Source organism: Ostrinia furnacalis, unplaced genomic scaffold (assembly GCF_004193835.3).
Source record: "Ostrinia furnacalis isolate ACB-3 unplaced genomic scaffold, ASM419383v2 OfSCF0666, whole genome shotgun sequence".
In the NCBI taxonomy this organism is placed as follows: Eukaryota; Metazoa; Arthropoda; class Insecta; order Lepidoptera; family Crambidae; genus Ostrinia; species Ostrinia furnacalis.
Window position 1 is genome coordinate 305,756 of NW_021130905.1, and position 22,475 is coordinate 328,230.

A 22,475-nucleotide genomic window follows, 5' to 3' on the forward strand; every position below is an offset into this window, starting at 1 on the left:
TATGGTCTATGAAGATAAGATAAGAATGAATTCCTCTATGGAATGAACCATGCGAGCTTTTTTTATTGAAGAATTAAGAACCTTCATCCCTCAGGAACTGTTAAAAAACTGTAAATCACTGAAGGATTGAGTAGCCTACTAGAATGTTACGATGAATCTGTAGTTCTAACATTGTTTTATCATTACAAATATAATATCATAAATTACATAATTTGGGAAAATAAAACGGTGGCTGTATTGGAGTCTTTTAATTCTTTAAAAATGCAGAAAAAAAGTAAAATGTTAGAAAATGAATTTATTACAAATTTGTATTTATTGTAGATAACTATGTATTAACAGTAAGTCGTATATGATTAATAATACTAAAGCATGAAGAAGACAACAGACATAGACTGTAAAAACATACATATTCTATCACAGACTACTTAATTAACGAATTTAAGTACAGAAATACGTAATAGGCAGAATAATGAATCAATTAAATAAATATCATCATTTGAATTTGCCAGCTCATGTAGGTCTTTGTTATAAAATCCACGTTTTGATGCGTTTTGATATTGAGTGGCATAATGTTGAAAACAAGTAAGATAGTTCAGTTTAATATACAGTTCGGAATGTGTGTAGGAATGCGATGAATTTTTCATAAGGCACTTGGAACAAATAGAATGAGGTCATGGTCAGAAGTTGTTATAATCAGACATAACACTGAAGTCACGATTAAAATTATTTATAGTTTAAGAGAGAACAAATTAATTACGCATATCCTGGAATTTTTTCTAAGATATAATTTACATTAACTACAAAACCATTAAATAGTTCCATAGAATCTAACCACACTTAGTTTAAAATTCATATTAACATTTATTTGAATCAATTTATTGTTCAAGGAAGATTAATAGGATAAATACATTTAGCTTCCAACATATTAAATGAATGCTTTCAAGAGTAATCAAATTTAAAAATACAAATTTGTAACATTTCCAATACTTTTAGTATCGTCTTAGAAGTCAGTTTTTTCTATACAATAGCCATTAGCTTTTACGTTTTACCCTTACCTCCCTACGACAAAGCTCATATACGCCGTGTCACAGCCGCATAGCTTTCGTGACACTGTCGCACGATTCACAAAAATACTGGAACACATTCTGAAAAATATCTGAGATAGAAATGCTATGTAACTATTATTCAATTTATTATACGAGTATGTACCACTGTGCGATGTACTTTACATAAAGAACTGTACTTTGTTTAAAAAAAATGTCATAGACAAACCAAAAAAATAAAAAATTAGGCGGGAACGCAACATAAATTTTCATATTTGCCTGACCAGGAACATAAAAACCCTCGCCATGTTGCGGAAAACTAATGGTACTAATTTCTTTTAATGGCAACAGTAACTGAAAACTTCATTGACATGTCACCTTGCATGTCAGTCTATTGCTGTCAAAGTGTAAACAAACTTTATTTTAAATGTGCACAATTGATTTTGTGAATTAAATTGCTAAAATCTTTTTATAGTCGTGAAAGAAAAGTGGTTCACAATGTGTTAAAGTATTTATCGAAGAGAAATACTAAGGGTTCGAACAATATTTTCATTGAATAATGTTTCCTACTTAGGAATTCCCACGGGAACAGGAATTAGCGGGAAAATCCTTTTGTATGAAAAATCTAAACGCTTAACGGAAGTTAGACGCTTGAAATTTGGCATGTAGGTACCTTAGTAAACTCAAAGCTTAGTTACAACAAGGAATTCCCGAAATTCCCACAGGAATTAGCGGGAAAATCCTTTTGTATGAAAAATCTAAACCGCTTAAGTAGACCTGAAGTGATGCAGTGACCGCGCGCTCTCCGCCCTCTATCTCGAAAACGGTTCACCGTATAAAAAAAGTTTTTAAACAAAATTTGTAGAGAATTTAGTATTCTACAATATTGATAATAAATACAAATAGCAAAAAACCCACAGGAAATGAGATATTTCTAAAAAAAGCGCAAAAAACCGATTTTTGTGACCGTTGACCTTGAAATTTAATAGTTGCTTACACCCTACCATATGTAGGTTTTGAGACAACTTTTAGGGTGTCAATATACACGTATTTACAGACTTACAGCTGGGTATCTCGAATTCCGAGGTGAACTTACTATAATGACTGGACTAGAAAGGCAATCATTGGTATACCGTACGTATTTATCGTGTTTTGTTTTCGTACTTACTCAATGTTACGCACTCAGTCTTGTATAAAATATACTGCATTATTGATATGTTATCATAATTTAAAACGGATGTAAAGAACCAGTTGAACCATTATTGTTAAATAATTTCGATACCTTTTGTAAAATTTAAAAAAACTTTATGTAAAGGTAAGGAGGATACAATACCATGGTACTATTACTTATTCTGTGACAATACCTAATACCTACTAATGAATAGTCAAACGGATACCTCTGACTTTACAATTTACCTAGAGCTACACCAACAATGATTGTAGTAAGGTTCTGTACTTGTTGATGTTATTCAGTTATTGGATGTTATTGTTATATAAATTATAAATAAATAATTGTTATCTTCAACTACCTGCCTACAAGCACATTATGGTAGTTTATCTTTCTTATCGCATGAATAATTTCATTATTAGTAGCATAAAAATGCACGATCATTTTGGCCCTGTTGTTGGACTCGGTTATCGACCTTTGCGTCATGAAAAATAACAAAACTATTTTTTTTACTCTTGATTAAAGTTCAAACACTGGACCTGCAGTTGATAGAGATATTAGATACCTGCTCTAGATGTTTTCACCATAGAGATTGATGANCATCTATACAGCGTACTTTGACAGCGTTATCCACAATTATTTTAAATTTTAATACATGCACTACAATATTGTCACTATAATAGATTCCATTAGTAAAAAAATTCCATCCCAGATATTACAGAACCCACATTTTTTATGACTGACAGCTGCGCTTATAAATTACGTAATCGGTATGTTATTTTTAATTCAGTTAGTTTTTGTTAATTCCAATATTTGTAGAAAAATATTCATCAGTGAATGTAATTTACGTAATATTTTTAATAATCTGAAGAATTGGCAAGAAGTACTTATTCATAGGATTACAACAGTTTATTTAATGCTACTCTGTCACACTGGGTGAACTGAACCAGTAGTAACCAGAGTATGCATTATTTCAACATTAATTAAGAGGAATCCTATGAAATAACTGCTTATTATTTTTATTGTTACCTTAAACCAGGGCCGGATCTACCTATGGGCTGATTGGGCTGCAGCCCAGGGCCCCGGGGTTACAAGGGGCCCCCAGATCCCGCTAAAAAGTAGGCCATAATTTGAAAAAAAAAAAAAATAGTTGTCTGTAAAGTCGGTTTACGGACGATATTTTTACGTGACAACGTCATAAGAAGTTTCAGCCCAGGGCCCCACAAATTCACGATCCGGCCCTGCCTTAAACAATTTGTATTCTGATTAGTTCGGTGTATCTGATAATTAGTTTTAGTTGAAATATTGACACGTTAATTGACGACTATCTAAATTAATCATAAGAAAATGTTACAAAAATAAAAATAATAATCACTTGATTTGTTCAATATTGGCTTAAAATTATAAAAAATAGTTACTTAATCGTTAAATTGAAATAAAAAAGAAATGCTAAAGTAAATACTAAAGTAATCGTACATGAACACTTTACACAGGTATGAGTAAATTTGTACAATACATAGCATGTAGAAAAAATAGAGATTCATTTATAGAGATCATTCAGTGAAACGAGACCATTGCTAGTCGCGTGGCGCGGGTCACGGGGCTGAGGGTTTTAAAATAAATATAAAATAGCAACAAAATCAACGTTGGAAAAATTCTATACCTAGGTTGGGCAAATACTTACTTACGTATTCGGTACGATCGCACGATCACGTTACGAGTATTCGCTCGACATCATCAACACGTGTCCCGTTTCCCAAACAATAAAAGAAAATTCATAAAAAAATATGTCCCCGGAAAGACTGAGGAATGGTCCGTTTCAGTGGCAGGTTACATTAGTCTTAATATAAAAAAGCAAATTACAATATTTACATCGGTCGACGCGCCGCGACTCGCTCACAATATACACATCAACGGAGTCCTCGCCCGCGCTCAGTCGGGCAGCGCCGGGCAGGCGGGCGCGGGCGCGGGCTCGGCGGCGCTCGGGGCCGCGTGCTTCAGCTCGCCGAACGTGCAGGCGCCGCGCTGGCGGCCCGCCGGCGCCCAGCAGAAGGCCTGCCGCGGCTCCGCGCCCGCCGACATCGGCATCGCCAGCCGCACGCGCGAGCGGCACAGCTCGTTGTCGCTCAGCTGCCGCTTCAGCCGGCTCTTGCCCACCACGAGCTGGAAGCCGCGCACGGCGTCCGCGCCCAGCTCCGCCTCGCTCAGCTGGCGCCGCAGCGCCGCGCCCGCCGAGCTGCCCGACGAGCCGGCGTCGGAGGCGGCGGGCGCGTGCGGCCCGCGGCGCAGCGACTCGATGACGCTGTAGAAGTGGTCGAGCTCGGCGCTGCTGCCGCGGCGGCGGTGGTGGCGCGCGCGCGGCAAGTGCGGGTGCGAGGCCTGGCGCGCGACGGGCGGCGCGCGGCGCGGCATGCGGCAGGAGGCGGGCGCGGGCGCGTCGTGCGCGACGTTCTCGTACACGTGCGCGTGGTCGTCGTCGGGCGCGATGAGGTTCTGGCGGCTGTCGGTGGTGTCGCGGCGCTGGCCGACCGAGTTGCTCTTGCGGTGGCCGGCGCGCAGCTTCACCTCGAGCGGCTTCCGGGCGAGCTTGCAGTCGCTGGCGCTGCGCGGCAGCAGGTTGGCGTAGCCGTGGTCGCCGCCGTCGGGCGCCGGCGCCGCGTCCGGCTTCGGGAGGCCGGGCGCGGGGTTGTCGACCCTCGTCGAGTTGGAATTTTTCTGGTGCTTACTGGATGGACTGGATTTGGCGAGTTCCGCGGAGATGGTCTGCGCGGGCGGGGCTTCGTGACGCTTCCGGTCCACGTCGGGCTTGGAAGATTTGTCGAGGACCACTTTGGTTTTGTCGCTCTTGCAGATTTTGACGCTGAACCGGAAGGGCGGCTTGAACACGACCTGCAGCCTCGCCTTCTCCCCCGTGAGGAGGTTCGTGGCGCTCTTCGAGGGCCGGGTTTTGCGCGTGCCCTTCTGCACCTGCCTGTGAGCGCGGTCGGTGAGGTTGACCGGGATGGACTTCGACTTGGGGATGACCGTCGGCTGCGGTGAGCTCAGTAACCATTTTTGCACCTTGGTCAGAGCTTCGGTGTCCTTCGTGGGGGACGAGGGATGCTTTTGCATGGAACTGTAGTCTATAGTCTCCTTTTTCATTTTCGTTTTCCGCTTTTTAACTTTGCCTTTGTGTTTGGATAATATCACGTGTTTCGGGGATTTGCCTTCTGCATTCGTTACGATTGCAGTACTTTCTTTAGTAACCTTATGGGTTTCTTCTTGTTTCGGTTGAGAAATTGGCTTCTGAAAAAATAAAGTTGTGTAAGTAAGTGTTATGTAACGTATTTAACTTATTGTAATATCTCTGTATATTTTAAAACTTACTCTCTTTTTATTGGCACTGTGAGACGGAGACGCTTTGTCCCCTAATTTCTTGAGGTCCTTCTTGTTGCGATACGCGCGTGTGCGTAAGGCTACTTTCTTTTTAAGAGGAACTTTCGACCTGGAAAATATGAAATATAAAATTATAGTGCTGAATGGGAAATAAACCAACTGTATGTACAGTCAGCGTCAAATAGTTTGTGACACTCAAAGTAGCCAAAAAGTTTGCAACAAGTGTTTGTTTCAATGAGGGCTATCGTTTTTTTACTTAACAGTTGGCACCCCTGGCGATTGACAGGACCTTACTCTACAGTGGCGCCATCTTGATGAGTGCAAATGCGATAGTCCTCCTACCACTTTCGCGCTCACCAGTTGGTGCCACTGTCTTCGCTACTAGCAAGTGACAGGACCTTACTCTACAGTGGCGCTAACTGGTGAGCGCTAAAACGATAGCCCTCATTGGAATAAGGTTGTGTTGTCAACTTTTTGGCCATTTTGTGTGTCAGAAGACTACGGCCACTGACTGTACGTACCTAATACGCGCCTATTTATAAGGTTTCTTTTTTTTTTAAATCCAAACATTTGCTTACCTTACAGCTGTATGTACAATGAGGCCTTGGTCGGCCGCGTCGGGCAGGCGGACGGTTTCAGTGGTGGACGAATGTATGATGGTGACGGACTTGAGTTTCTTGCCGTGCCGGCCGAAGAAACGTGTGCTTGCAAACTGGAAACATATTACCTAGGTATTAGAATCTTCAATTTATTGTTTGTAATCGTAAATACGATGAAAGGAAATCCAGGACTTGTAAAACCAAATTAAAAAAAAAACCAATGCAGATTTGAGGGTAGGAAGGATGAAGTTTTACTTTGGGATACCTACGGCTACATGTATAACCTACATTTAATGTTATGAACATGTTCTGAATAACGATAGCGAGCGTTATGTGCACCTACATAACGATATTTTAGTGCAAGTAATAGTAACATGTTAAAGTAACCTTTACATCTTAGGCACATGATAATGAAGAGCTTTAATGAAGGATTTTTCAATGTAAAGGAACCAACTCTGAGCTTAACAATCGTGTCACACTTCAAGCTTACATTCGCGTCAAGTGTAATATACCTGTTAAATTAAAGACACTAATGTTTAGTGTCAATCTTTATGCCAGCGTCTAGGACGCAGCAGCAGCGCTAATAAAAATAAAACAAAATTTTAAATAACATAAATTATTACATAACCTTCGCTTTCATCATGAATTCCCAAAAAATAAATCAAAATGTAGACAAAAATAATTTCCTTATCCTTGCCTTGTCACAAAAAAAAAATACAGAAAAACGGGACGTCGGAATGAGCCCGCTCCAGCGGGGTTACTCCGAAAAACGCTATCCGAAGTTTGGATTGGAATATTTCTATCAATCTATCAACAACAGTGAACGGGTCTATCACCCGTCCGTAAGCAACGTTTTGGAGTAGCTCTCCAACACTCACCAGTTGGATGCGACTAGATGCAGGCCGCTACCAACCGTGTGATGTGGAAGTCATTGGGGGAGACTAGGGATGTTATGGATATGTAGTTTCGGTTATGGATACGGTTACGGATATAGGAATAATATTATACCGGTTTCGGTTACAATTACGGATATCTGTGCTTTAGAATGCAATTTGTAATAGTTGTCCAACACGATTCATTCATGGCATGACTTTACATCGAATAAAAGTAATAAAAATCGATACTAGATGGCATTATAAAGGTAAACCAGACTGTTATGCCTTTACATAAATAATGCTATACAAAAAACAATATAAACTGCTTACATCCGAAACTTTTGAATCGGTTACGGTTACGGTTTCGGATATTTTTTTATTTCGGATTTCTATAACATCCCTGGGGGAGACCTATGTACAGCAAGTTCTGTGGCTGAAAGGATGATGATGACTCACCAGCAGCGCGATGACGGCAAGCAGGATGAGCAGCACGGCGTACCAGTGGCGTAGCACCCAGCGCTTGAAGCCGGCGATGCTCTCGTCCGACAGCAGCAGCTTGCGCAGCGTGGCCAGCGGGCCCGACGGGTCCACCTCCCGGCAGCGCTGGAACACGTCGCAGTAGCTGCCGGGGATACGGACTTATTAGTCAAAAAACTCATAAAACTCATTTATTAATGCAAGTAGACTTTTAAAAAGCAGTTTTACACGTCCCAACCTTTAACCATTAAGTCTTCGTTAATTCACTAATTGATAGTATGCATTCAACTAAATCTATTAAGGAATGAGGGTTACCCTATTTGCGCTACTGGTTAGGCCAGTGGCGCCAACTGGTGAACGCTAATTCGCATTTGGCAGTTTAGCGTCACCCTCCAAACACCTCCAGTGGTATATCTCATCGCAAGAGCTATGTTCTTATGAATAGGATAATTATGTATGACTGAATGATTGATATAAATAAATAAAAGTGACGTGGGACGATATGCTACTTGTGTCTCTTCAGAAGATTTTCAGTTTTAGTGTCACTCTGGTGTTTACCTATTTCCATGACACATTTAGCGTTTAATGGCATTCTTTAGGGTAGATACCTAAATGCTTTCAGAATGGGTATTTCCGTCAAGGTAAAGTAGTAAGAGTGTTCAGCCTTCCAACACTCACCCGTTGTAATCATTGCAAGGCGTGCCCGGTTTAGCATACATGTCGGGCACGTCATAGGGTGGCGCGTTCCAGTGGAAGAAGGAAAGGCATGGCCCGCCCGGCTTGCGGCAGCACGACTTCAGCCTAATTCTCATGACGCTCCGGCGTGCTTTATCGTAGACACAGCCTGTACAATATCTTCATCTCTCAGTAACACTCACCCGTTGTAATCGTTACAAGGCGTGCCCGGCTTAGCATACATGTCGGGCACGTCATAGGGCGGCGCGTTCCAGTGGAAGGAGGACAGGCAGGGCCCGCCCGGCTTGCGGCAGCAAAGTTCGCAGGCCGCTCGCGCGTCGTCCGCCCGGGCCGCGCATTGGCACGATTCCAACCCGTACGCCAGGCAGATGGAGCCCGTGCACTCCTGGAAAACAGATAAGAATAAGTTGCTTTGTTATAAGTCATCATCATCAAGTCATTTTAGTCTCTACTGCAGGAGCGAATTAGAGAATTTACCAGAGACAAAAGGATTTGGCCTACACTCCCCACGCTGCCCAGACGGGTTGTTAAGTATAAGTAACTGCAATTATTCTGTAGCAGTCTGGTATACGCAAACCGTAACAACAGTAACCCTCTTAAAAACGTTATCTGAAGAATGTTGCCATTCCCTCTCACGCAAAGCGAGTTGTCAGCTTGTCAGCGTGAGCGACTGTGACAGATGGACCCGAAACTATTTAACGTAAGGTTTTAGAGTAGCCCTGCAGTCTCGTATCCGTTACGCACATTGAAGTAATATAGTACATTATAACTCAATGGTTACGCAAAGCCATTTTTATTACCCTGTGATTGGTTAAAATATTTGTAACAAAGCATTTTAGCTTAGCTGCAGTAAACGAGTCCGTTAACAATATAGTGTATTTTTTTTAATTAAGGTCCATTTGATTACGTTATGAATAGCTGATTGGTAAAACTTACTCCCATGTAACAAACCAGCTCCTTGTCGCAGCGCGTGCGGTTAGGCTTGTGTCGACTAGCGGGGCAGGCGGCGCGCTTGCCGTCGCAATGGGCGGCGTCGCGGCAGCCGTTGTCCGAGCGACACTTGTCGCCGAACTTGAGGGTGCAGGAAGCGGTGCAGCAAGGACCCTAGAAATTAGAAAATATTTTGTTTAAACTATGTATAATTAAAAAACACATCCGCAATGGACTTTGTATGGTTTTACACTATCACCAGTATCACCACTTTAAAACAATGAATCGGCTGGTGCAGACAAGGTGAAGAAAGAAATCAACTCATTATTAATCAACACATTAGTGCTAGGGCTGCCGACACTGTGTTCCGTGAGCGTGCACTACTTATAGTGTGGCTCTAGTCATCTAGAGCTCATCATAAATGGCTGTGACATACGGACGGACAGACAGACATGACGAATCTATAAGGGTTCCGTTTTTTGCCATTTGGCTACGGAACCCTAAAAATGACTAACCACAATGATCTACAAAAGACACGTTCGTACCTGGCTTGGGCTGCAGACGCTGTGTTCTGTAAGCGTGCAGGGCTTATAGTGCGGGCGCGGCGCCTGCGGCCGGCAGCACACGTCCGTGCATTCGGAGGCCCAGCCGCAGTCACACTCCTCGCCTTCCTCCACCACGCCGTTACCGCAGATCGCTGGTTGAGGTTCTGGAAAGTAAAGATGGCGTTATTTCTTCAACTATTTACGACGAAAGTAAACCTGTGTTCCACATGTGAATATGGAGAAGATCTGTATGTTCAACGTAAGAAAGAACTAAATATTGAAGCAATCTTTAGAATTCAGATGATGAGATCAACCTTCACAAGTGGAAAATTTAGTTACGATACCTATCTAAGTATCGCCTCGCACCGGCTTGACTCCTTACAAGAAACACCCTGTATAAGCTGCTAAGAAAAAGAAGTCATTGTATGAAGGCAAAGGCAAACCTGTGAAGCAGCCTTTCGGTGAGCGCGCCTTGTTGTTACCGTCCTCGCCTGTCACCGTTAGGTATATCAGTGTAGTATGACATAAGGGTTAAGGTAACCTGTGAAACAGCCTTTCGGCGAGCGCGCCTTATTGTTGAGCACCGGGTCTATAGCGCGGAGCGAGCAAGGCGAGAATTTGTTGTTGTTCTTCCGATCGCCGCTGGTGGCGCGTGCGAACATTATGTAGTTGCCGTCCTCGCCGAATGGCGTGCACACTTCAGGGTCGTGCTGGAAAAAAAGACTTATTTAGCGCACAATCATGGAAAAAACATTCTTCTAATTCTAAAAAGAAGATTGTATTAGTAGGATAATCTGTTATCTCAATGAAGTAGCATCTTGTCACATACAACATAATGGATGATCAGATCTTATAAGGTCACCATCAGGTTCACAAACCATACAAAACAGGCACGAGTCAGATCTAGGATACCTGCCCGCAGTTTGCGGTTGCCGTGCTTAGAGTAGCATAGTGGTTTGCCACCACACGTTAGGTAGTATTCGCGTCCACACTCGCCGCATGACAAATGCACAATCAATTACTGCGGGTTTTTGAGGTGGACTTTTGAATTCGAAATACATATTTTGCTAAACATGTTGTACTTAATTAGACAAATATATGAGTAGAAACTAGCTGTTCAGCAGCTTGTTACATTTGTTTGTTTTAAAAAAGTATCACCATCGTTTTCGTGTATAGCACGTAGTCACGATCACGAACCACTACAACCTTGAAACATTTACAAATGTTTACTAAAAATATTTATGAAGATTTCTACTTTTGGGCCCGTGAGATAGTGCTCAAAAATCTATCAAAGACAGATTGAAGGCTTTCAGAATTGAATATAAAATATTTTGCGGTACAATATTTTNTAAAGATTTGCTTACCTTACAGCTGTATGTACAATGAGGCCTTGGTCGGCCGCGTCGGGCAGGCGGACGGTTTCAGTGGTGGACGAATGTATGATGGTGACGGACTTGAGTTTCTTGCCGTGCCGGCCGAAGAAACGTGTGCTTGCAAACTGGAAACATATTACCTAGGTATTAGAATCTTCAATTTATTGTTTGTAATCGTAAATACGATGAAAGGAAATCCAGGACTTGTAAAACCAAATTAAAAAAAAACCAATGCAGATTTGAGGGTAGGAAGGATGAAGTTTTACTTTGGGATACCTACGGCTACATGTATAACATACATTTAATGTTATGAACATGTTCTGAATAACGATAGCGAGCGTTATGTGCACCTACATAACGATATTTTAGTGCAAGTAATAGTAACATGTTAAAGTAACCTTTACATCTTAGGCACATGATAATGAAGAGCTTTAATGAAGGATTTTTCAATGTAAAGGAACCAACTCTGAGCTTAACAATCGTGTCACACTTCAAGCTTACATTCGCGTCAAGTGTAATATACCTGTTAAATTAAAGACACTAATGTTTAGTGTCAATCTTTATGCCAGCGTCTAGGACGCAGCAGCAGCGCTAATAAAAATAAAACAAATTTTAAATAACATAAATTATTACATAACCTTCGCTTTCCTCATGAATTCCCAAATAAAATTGTAGACAAAAAGGCGAAGTAATATCCTTATCCTTGTCACAAAAAAAATACAGAAAAACGGGACGCGCCAGCAACGTCGGAACGAGCACGCTCCAGCGGGGTACTTCTAAAAACGCTATCCAAAGTTTGGAATATTTCTATCCCTCTCACGCAAAGCCAGATGCCGGCATGAACAACAGTGAACGAGTCTATCATCCGTCCGTAAGCAACGTTTTGGAGTAGCTCTCCAGCACTCACCAGCTGGATGCGACTAGATGCAGGCCGCTACCAACGGTGTGATGTGGAAGTCATTTGGGGAGACTAGGGATGTTATGGATATGTAGTTTCGGTTATGGATACGGTTACGGATATAGGAATAATATTATACCGGTTTCGGTTACGGTTACGGATATTTTTTTATTTCGGATATCCGAAAGTTTCGGTTACGGTTACGGGTTACAGTAGCACAGATTGCTTTAGAATGCCATTTGTAATAGTTGTCCAACACGATTCATTCATGGCCGCACACTTTACATCGAATAAAAGTAATAAAAATCGATACTAGATGGCAGTATAAAGGTAAACCAGACTGTTATGCCTTTACATAAATAATGCTATACAAAAAACAATTTAAACTGCTTACGAAACTATGCAAAATTTTTGAATCGGTTACGGTTACGGTTTCGGATATTTTTTTATTTCGGATTTCCATAACATCCCTGGGGGAGACCTATGTACAGCAAGTTCTGTGGCTGAAAGGATGATGATGACTCACCAGCAGCGCGATGACGGCAAGCAGGATGAGCAGCACGGCGTACCAGTGGCGCAGCACCCAGCGCTTGAAGCCGGCGATGCTCTCGTCCGACAGCAGCAGCTTGCGCAGCGTGGCCAGCGGGCCCGACGGGTCCACCTCCCGGCAGCGCTGGAACACGTCGCAGTAGCTGCGGGGGATACGGACTTATTAGTTTTTGTCCTAATTCACAAATTTTATTGATATCGCATTCAGATAAAACCTAAAAAAGATAAGTAAATGTTTCTATAGTGTTAAAGATTTTATGGAAGATAAGTAGGTAATAAATTTTGTTATTAAGTAAGTAGTAGATGTATATATTGTTATACTTTGTTATATAAATATAATAATATTTTATATAAGTCTATTAAAAACTAAAAAAAGGATGTAAGTTAAGATATACCTACTTATGTAAGTAGATTGCTGTACCCAACCGGGTGTGCATAGTTACCTAAGTCACCTAGTTTTAAGTTTCTTAGTGTACAATGTATTTTATTGCAATAAATAAATAAATAAATTAATAAAAATAATAATTACTCGTATTAAGACATTGGCGCCAACTGGTGAACGCCTTTGCATTTAGCAGGTTAGCGCTTACTTCGACCAGACCACCACCAAAGATATACCTCATTGAAATTCCACGTGAGATTAAATAAAAAAAATGTCAGTCAATTGAGTTGGCAAGTCTCTATTGCCATACAAACTAATGGGAGAGTCGCTTTTGGGTGGATGAGTCAAAAAGGTATGATGGAAAGACAAGTAAAGAGAGACAATAGGCTACTTGTGTAGCCTCTCTTCAGATTCTTCAGAAGATTCAACTCTCCTGTAGGCCTAAGATGCGCGCCGTGATAACTTTTATCGACGTCAAAATGTATGGGCAAAATCGATAAAATGGCGTGATAACCGCTTATCGCGGCGCGCATGTTAAGGCCTACTGCACTCACCCGTTGTAATCGTTGCAAGGCGTGCCCGGTTTAGCATACATGTCGGGCACGTCATAGGGCGGCGCGTTCCAGTGGAAGGAGGACAGGCAGAGCCCGCCCGGCTTGCGGTAGCACGACTCCAGCCCAAATCCTATCACGCTCCGGCATTATCGTCAACACACCCTAATGATGATTTCAGTTAGAATAACTCTTAGCTGCACTCACCCGTTGTAATCGTTGCAAGGCGTGCCCGGCTTAGCATACATGTCGGGCACGTCATAGGGCGGCGCGTTCCAGTGGAAGGAGGACAGGCAGGGCCCGCCCGGCTTGCGGCAGCACGACTTCAGCCTAATTCTCATGACGCTCCGGCGCTATCGTGAACACACCCTATAGAATACTTTCATCTCTCAGTTGTACTCACCCGTTGTAATCGTTACAAGGCGTGCCCGGCTTAGCATACATGTCGGGCACGTCATAGGGCGGCGCGTTCCAGTGGAAGGAGGACAGGCAGGGCCCGCCCGGCTTGCGGCAGCAAAGTTCGCAGGCCGCTCGCGCGTCGTCCGCCCGGGCCGCGCATTGGCACGATTCCAGCCCGTACGCCAGGCAGATGGAGCCCGTGCACTCCTGGAAAACAGGTAAGAATAAGTTGCTTTGTTATAAGTCATCATCATCAAGTCATTTTAGTCTCTACTGCAGGAGCGAATTAGAGAATTTACCAGAGACAAAAGGATTTGGCCTACACTCCCCACGCTGCCCAGACGGGTTGTTAAGTATAAGTAACTGCAATTATTCTGTAGCAGTCTGGTATACGCAAACCGTAACAACGGTGACCCTCTTAAAAACGTTATCTGAAGAATGTTGCCATTCCCTCTCACGCAAAGCGAGTTGTCAGCGTGAGCGACTGTGACAGATGGACCCGAAACTATTTAACGTAAGGTTTTGGAGTAGCCCTGCAGTCTCGTATCCGTTACGCAAAGCCTTTTTTATTACCATGTGATTGGTTAAAATATTTGTAACAAAGCATTTTAGCTTAGCTGCAGTAAACGAGTCCGTTAACAATATAGCGTATTTTTTTTTATTAAGGTCCATTTGATTACTTTATGAATAGCTGATTGGTAAAACTCACTCCCATGTAGCAGACGAGCTCCTTGTCGCAGCGCGTGCGGTTAGGCTTGTGTCGGCTGGCGGGGCAGGCGGCGCGCTTGCCGTCGCAATGGGCGGCGTCGCGGCAGCCGTTGTCCGAGCGACACTTGTCGCCGAACTTGAGGGTGCAGGAGGCGGTGCAGCAAGGACCCTGGAAATGGGAAATTTTGCTTTGAACTATGAGGTAATTCGATCATTAATCAAATCAAATCAAATATATTTAATTTGCGAACATTTTGGCATGCAAAATTATAAATCAAACTTATCAATTTTCATTTCGATGAAAAATAATTATTCACTTAAATAATGTCAGATAAAGATCTCTCGCCTAGATATTAATATAATTTTCCCCCATTAGCGCCAAACTCTAGAGAAGAATCGCAGGGATTTGTGGACATCATGAAAAAATTAACTGACTCTGTTTCTGAAATGGCTGTTCTTGTCCCACATAGCAGTTAACACTTCAGCCATATTTATCCTGTTTCACAAAGGTGATCTTACCTGGCTAGGGCTGCAGACACTGTGTTCTGTAAGCGTGCAGGGCTTATAGTGGGGGCGCGGCGCCTGCGGCCGGCAGCAAACGTCCGTGCATTCGGAGGCCCAGCCGCAGTCGCACTCCTCGCCTTCCTCCACCACGCCGTTACCGCAGATCGCTGGTTGAGGTTCTGGAAGGAGAAGATGATGTAGTTATTTCTTCGACGATTTACGACGAAATTGAAGCTGTGTTCTACTACTTCATGCGAGTCTGGAAAGAACCTGCATGTTCAATGTATTAAAGAACTTTTGAAGCAAGAGTTCTATATCTCATTGATCTTTAGAATTGAGATGAGATCAACCATCACAAATACAGTGTTTTGCAAATAAAAAAATAGTTACGACATTTATCTATCACCTCACACAGGCTTGACTCCTTACAAGAAACACCCTGGATAAGCTGCTAGGAAAAAGAAGTGAAGCTGATATTATGATGTAGTATTTATGTTCTTCCGATCGCCGCTGGTGGCTCGCGCGAATATGTAGTTGCCATACTTACTTACTTACTCGCCGAATGGCGTACACACCTCAGGAGCGTGCTATAGTCTAGTAACTATAAGAATGTAGTATGTAGCTATTGACATAAGGGTAAAGGTAGGTAACCTGTAAAGCAGCCTTTCGGAGAACGCGCCTTGTTGTTGAGCACCGGGTCTATAGCGCGGAGCGAGCAAGGCGAGAATTTGTTGTTGTTCTTCCGATCGCCGCTGGTGGCGCGTGCGAACATTATGTAGTTGCCGTCCTCGCCGAATGGCGTGCACACTTCAGGGTCGTGCTGGAAAAAAAGACTTATTTAGCGAACAATCATGGAAAAAACATTCTTCTAATTCTAAAAAGAATATTGTATTAGTAGGATAATCTGTTATCTCAATGAAGTAGCATCTTGTCACATACAACATAATGGATGATCAGATCTTATAAGGTCACCATCAGGTTCACAAACCATACAAAACAAGCACGAGTCAGATCTAGGATACCTGCCCGCAGTTTTCGGTTGCCGTGCTTAGAGTAGCATAGTGGTTTGCCACCACACGTTAGGTAGTATTCGCGTCCACACTCGCCGCATGACAAATGCACAATCAATTACTGCGGGTTTTAAGGTGGAATTTTGATTTTATATTTTGCTAAACATATACATACTTAATTAGACAAATATAGGTACGAGTAGAAACTAGCTGTTCACCAGCTTGTCACATTTGTTTGTTTTAAAAAAGTATCACCATCGATTTCGTGTATAGCAGCCACGATCACGAACCATTACAACCTTGAAACATTTACAAACGTTTACTAAAAATATTTATGAAGATTTCTACTTTTGGGCCCGTGAGACAGTGCTCAAAAATCTATATCAAAGACAGATTGAAGGCTTTCAGAATTGAATATAAAATATTTTGCGGTAAAATATTTTTGCCAATCACAGACTTTTCCTTGCTTGAACTTTGATTAAGAATTCGGGAATTTATTTTTATAATAATGGCCTAATAATGTTAACACAACTTTTTGGAGTAAACAACTACAATGAGTAATATAAACAAAACAAATTAAATACAGATCCGTACCGCATGTAACCAAACAACTAAATAAACAGAGAACGGGAAATATTTTCATTCCACGAATCCTTGCAGTTTTCAAACGAAAATAAAATGCGTCCCCTTTACAAACCTTTGCTTTGTCCGTGATGTTTCAATAGGAGTTATCCCTATCGTTTAATCCGGTAGATCAGATTTTATTCTTTTATTCCCTTTTATGGACACCTAAACGTGCAGTTTTTAATCCAATATTTTGTATTCACTGGTTATTGCTGTATAAAGTAGAATTGATGAACAACCAACGCGTTTTTCATAATTTAATTTGAATATTGATAATGCCTTAAGAGAATTACTTCTTCATTATATGATGATGAAAGCTTTTTAAATGTCTTACCGGAGAACCGAAGTTGTGACCAATCTCGTGCGCGAGAGTGACGTGGGATACCGCTGGCGGGACATGTTTGCCGTAGTTTAGTAACGTCACTATGCCTGTGTTTAGCGACTTCATACTCCCTCGGTAGTGCTGTAATAATACAACAAACATCAAAAATGTTCAAAGTAATGAGGAGAGCAGAATCAAGAAGTTATAATCAAAAAGTAAACCCACCCCATTCTTTTCGCAGACGCCACCAGCATTCTTGAGATCGCCCGTCCAAGCCAGACCCAAAGTGCCCATCTCAAAATCTCTGTACGTGAACATGTATGCCAAACAAAATGCGTCGTAATCTTCTTCTGCAATAAACAAAACAACGGAGTTATTAAATTATAAAATAGGTATTGCTTTTATGATATTAAAGTTCCTTCACCTCAAATCCTACGGGATAAGACGGTGGATCGGAGGTAACAGCTATTATATCAAAATAACTTTATTTAATAAGATCCAAGAAATTTCCACAATCTACATTTTAATTAGATACCGTGGAAAACTTCAATTACCTGTATTTATTACGGTAGTAGCTCAGTGAATAGGCCCCTAGAGTGGGTCGTTCGCTTCACTGATTGAATGATACCTCCCCATAAAGAAATTACTTACCTGAAAAAAGCTCTAAGTATTTCTCAACGCCGTAGTTGTTGGGAAACCTATACGAAGGCTCCTTTAATGCGTCTAACGTATGAACCTTTATTCTTTTGATCATAAAGGTTATATTGTCGGGCTTGCCGTCTTGATTGAAGTCTAAAAGAAAAATTACGCTTTTAATAGATACGCCACTCACGCCATAATCGATTCTAAAGGTTAAGCGTAACAAGGCCTTACCCGTGACTTTGTATATCGCGTTGACTTTTTGTACATGTCGAGTCATGACTTCTATGCAGGCCTCCTCCGATCCGTAACGTTGAAAAAACATGTGGTCGGCTTGCAAGTACACTAAACAAGTTGTTTTCCTAGGGTCTACCGTGGCTCTCTTATTTACATGGCGGCCGTCGTCGGTCCCGTTGGCCGACAGCACTGTATATCCTACTGGCTCCTTCTTGACTATATCTTTACTGACTGTCACGACTCCTGCCTTCGTTTTGATCACTTCGACGTGCGTCTTTGGCTTGCTAGGTCTCGACTCTTCAGAATCGAGCCGCACCTTAGTTATGAGGTTACTTTTGTCGATTTTAGTTTTTGGTTTTCTCGTGCTGAACTTGTCAAAAGGATCACTATTACTGGTGTAAGGGACATCTAAATCTAAAGGTAATTCGGGGTTCTTCTTTGGCTCATCATCTTGCATTTCGTCTTCGGGGAGCCATCTCTTTTTGCGTCTATGTATTTCACTATTCAGGTCTTCAGAGCGGTTGTGGGGCGACGATTCTTTATCTGGAAGGTTTGTGAAATTGAAAAGTTCTCCCTGACTCCCGAGAGTTCTTTTGACGTGCAGCAGGTGGGAAGCACAAGGCGTGGCTCCGCTTTCATGAGGATGATCAACATCCGACTTTCTGTATATGACGCTGTGCATGGAAGGATGGTCTACGTTGTAACGGGATAACGGTTCCACATAATACTCTTCTGTTGGTGTCCAGATAGTTCCATCGAAGAGACCTTCCGCTGTGATGACTCCATACACGTGTGAAGACTCATCATCTGGAACAAGTAAAATAAACTTACTCATCTAAACTTCAAAGTTGTTTGACGAAATCATAATTAATTAACTTATGAATTTGTTCAGTATATACTTTGCTGTAGACGTCCTACACTTAAATAAGCCTTTGAAATACAAACAACCCGGGACGGTCTAATAAATGGCTGGCAATATTTTATGTAAACTAATTCGAGGTGCAAAGAGCCCGGGGACTGCGAATGAATTAAAATCACAACTTGCAGTCGCGCGGGTGGGGGATGAAAACCGCTCATAAATAACAGTGATTACCCACCTCGCCCTCCACCTTTCTTTCATTAATTCTCTGATAAAAGAAAATCAACTGCGGAAAATACGATCTATGCGCAGTCCGGGACAAAATACCTGACGAGCGATTTTAATGAGGTTTGACGTTTCTATAGACTCCCCGGAATGGCAGGTAACATCAAAGGAACGGAACGCTCGGCTGGATCGAGATTAAACAAATGACTTTTGATAATGGGCCCATGTGTAATTTGACGGAACCCTCCTCGTCATCCCCGATGGGATTTGATCTTTGTATGAATTTCATCTAAAGAAAAGCAAAACGTTATTAATGATGAAATGTGTGCTTTCGTAAATTTGGACCAACATTAATAAATAGCATTCTTGGTTATTAAACACAGACGATGCCAATGAAATAAAACAGGTAAACTGCTTCGTAAACGATGATGGGCATATTGGGCGTTAAACCAACAGAAACAAAAAGTATACTAAATTATAGCTTAATACTAGTACTTCATTTCATAGTATGACAACCATCCTGAAATACGCGGGGATACAGAGATAGAGGTCGTTGAATATGCAAAGTTTCCATAGTATTTCACATCACATTAGGGTAATAAAAATAGTATTAGGTCAATTAGATTGCTTTTATCGATCATATTGAGAGTATTGTATCATATCTTTCTATCGATTCTATCGATTTAGTAAGTATGAATACCGAATAAATCATAATCGTTTATCTGATTGCAATAATCGATTATATTGCTGAAAATAAGGAATTGAATTAACAATCAAATTATAGTAATGATGGTAATCAATAAAATCGATTAATCGAATAATCGATCGCGACAACACTACAACTTAACTGGTAGAAATCCCATTGAAACATGACCGTGTTCATGTCATTTCTCTAAACGGTACCTAGGGAAGGGTCCTACGCTTATAATGTAGAATGGTTTAAATATACCATTTGTTGGCCCCACTCCTGAACTATTGCACATAATAATGGATAAATAACTTAATGTATTTAAAATGTAAGTAGATAAGTATATTAATTAATAATATTTTTTGTTTGCGCAATAAAGCACCTATTACTATTACACATTATGTCAGTTTCCAAGCAAACCCGGGAGTTTTTGGTAGTTATTTATATGAAAATATATATCTGATATTAAGTCCTAACAAATAATAGTAGTTACATTTCTGTTGGTTTTACGCCCAGATTCCATAGAAAAGTGTCCATCATCCTTTTCATCATAACTTATATCGTTACTCGTTAAATTACAATGAGGGAATGCGTTGAAATTACTTCGCATAGTCGGTAATTAATTCCTTTGATCAATATGTTTAAGTAGGGAGATAGGCTCTCGCATACATACAATACGAGTTAAACAAAACTCGAGACGTATACTCCATTAAACTTTTGTGAAGTAATTTCATCAAAATTCACTTTGTCGCCGTTCGTTCCAGCTGGGTCGCGGGACATAAATCCGTTTTATTAACTTAGTCACAGAATGTAAGACTTTCTTGGGCTCATGTTTAATTGCTTGTTTTAACGACGTGGAAAATAATCGCTTAGCCGGTGTAATGACGTAGGAGCGTAGAGCTGTAAAAAACGTGTTGCTGTCCATTGGGGAGACCAATAAACAATGGTAGAAGTTCATCTACGGAGNATACGGAAAACTAGAATGTCAAGTAGGGTAGGTTGAGGAAATGGAATAGTTTGAAACAAACTACCAATTTGGTAGGTAGAGTCATAATTTATGCGCTTCCGAACAGAAATAATATTATGTAACTGTAATTGCATTTTTAATGTAGTTAATATACTTAACAGCTTATGTCATCCAAACAATCGTTATGAAACGAATAATGTATGCAGCCGTACGAAGACAGAGTTGAGCTATAATACTCGTAATTATAAAACAAAGGCGCGGGAATGGGGTGACACAGCGACACAAACGCTTAAGCGAAATGTGGGCTAGTTCCACACAATGAGCAAAACTAACAATTTAATTGCTTAATAACACTGTAGCGACTATGCTTGTCCGGAACATACTACACTTAACGGACTATAAAATATTTTCAAAGCAAATCAATATTTTAAATCATACTTAATTACTTATGTTTGTAGTTTTTTTATATCTAATAGCTAGTGTAGCACTAGCTTTGCTTAACCGTTACACAATACGCGATAGAGCTGCGTTCTGCCGGCAACGACACATCCATTATAAACAGGTGATGTTTGAATAAAAAACCGTACTATAGAAACTGGGTCTAGGTAGTACAGTCAGCGTCAAATAGTTTAGAAACCCAAAGTGGCCAAAAGGTGACAACACAACCTTATTCTAATTGTATCAAAGACGTGTTGAGATTACGAACTCTTTGGCTACTTTGGGTATCATGAAGTATTTGATGCCGACTGTACAAAAAGTTAAATAACAATGCAGCAATGATTCAAGCAAATAGTTTCCTAAATAAAAAGACAATCTACACTTACAGTGTGCACCGAACTTTGCCGAGTTTAAATTGTTTTACCAACCGAAATAAACGGGAGCACTTGCGTTCACACAATCCAATAACCCTTTTATTGGATTGTGTTTAACAAAATACAATTACGAAAGCTGCAAACATTTACAACCATCTGTTGAGCAAGCTATAATAGCTACACTATGTGACTTAAAATAGATATTCATACTGTACATAGATGTAGAGATTGATCGATCGCTTAATAAGTTATGTATTGTTTATTCGCAAGCAAGAAAGCCTTCTGGTTATTGGGTTTTGGTTGCCTAAACGTGGTTAGGTGATACAAGTAATTTTCTGAAACATAATTGCGCCCCAAACTTTGTGGGCCGCTTTGACCTTTTCTTTTGTTTTGAGACTTTGATAACAAAAAGTCTGATTCAACAGTATCTCCTCCCACAAAACCAGTACAAAGGCAGAGTAAAGTAACCCTTTAAGGAAAACAATTTTTATCCGCGGCTCGAACAATTACCGAAATGGCCAACATAAAAACGGATTTTAGCAACTGTAATAATGGAGATTTACAAATCGCTCCGTTTGTTACCTTGTAATTTTTGCGACCAGTCGAATTACGGAGCGGGACCCCTGGAGAGGGAAACTTCAAAGGTTTTATTTTAAACGAATTGTTAATAGTAAAAGCACCCCACTCTTTCTAAAAAGAATGGTAATGTTTATTGAAACGTCAACGTTGAATTGTACTGAGGTTTACGTAGGTGGAAATTCTACAATATTTTTAGGCAATATTCATGTTTGTATCGTTAAAATTTATTGATAATAAAAACTCTTCCTAAATTAATGCCTTTCTTCTTTTATTTAATATTCAATTTCCACGTCTTAACACATAGGTACCAAATCATCTAGACTATTGGGAACCTATTTAGGTACTAGTACAGCTAGCTGTTATTAATGCTTTGAGGTGGACCATCCGACCATGGTAATATAATATTCAGTATACCAATGTGAATGTGCACTGTGTAGAATA

General features: G+C 41.0%; 1 protein-coding gene across 1 annotated transcript in view; it reads right to left on the minus strand.

Annotated features, from left to right (window-relative positions):
* Window positions 1-3,455: 3,455 nt before the first annotated feature.
* The window catches only part of LOC114366719 (uncharacterized), a 41,303-nt gene continuing 22,283 nt past the window's right edge, over window positions 3,456-22,475 (minus strand). Inside the window, exons 4-21 of the mRNA XM_028323675.1 lie at window positions 17,902-18,711; window positions 17,680-17,820; window positions 17,254-17,378; window positions 17,041-17,169; window positions 15,724-15,892; window positions 15,088-15,251; window positions 14,570-14,737; window positions 13,865-14,067; window positions 12,506-12,671; window positions 11,078-11,206; window positions 10,250-10,418; window positions 9,709-9,872; window positions 9,170-9,337; window positions 8,416-8,618; window positions 7,517-7,682; window positions 6,165-6,298; window positions 5,578-5,695; window positions 3,456-5,496 (exon numbers count right to left, since the gene is read on the minus strand). Coding sequence (XP_028179476.1) covers window positions 4,144-5,496; window positions 5,578-5,695; window positions 6,165-6,298; window positions 7,517-7,682; window positions 8,416-8,618; window positions 9,170-9,337; window positions 9,709-9,872; window positions 10,250-10,418; window positions 11,078-11,206; window positions 12,506-12,671; window positions 13,865-14,067; window positions 14,570-14,737; window positions 15,088-15,251; window positions 15,724-15,892; window positions 17,041-17,169; window positions 17,254-17,378; window positions 17,680-17,820; window positions 17,902-18,711 — 4,679 coding nt within the window. The 3' untranslated portion in view covers window positions 3,456-4,143. The remainder of the gene's footprint in view (window positions 5,497-5,577; window positions 5,696-6,164; window positions 6,299-7,516; window positions 7,683-8,415; window positions 8,619-9,169; window positions 9,338-9,708; window positions 9,873-10,249; window positions 10,419-11,077; window positions 11,207-12,505; window positions 12,672-13,864; window positions 14,068-14,569; window positions 14,738-15,087; window positions 15,252-15,723; window positions 15,893-17,040; window positions 17,170-17,253; window positions 17,379-17,679; window positions 17,821-17,901; window positions 18,712-22,475) is intronic.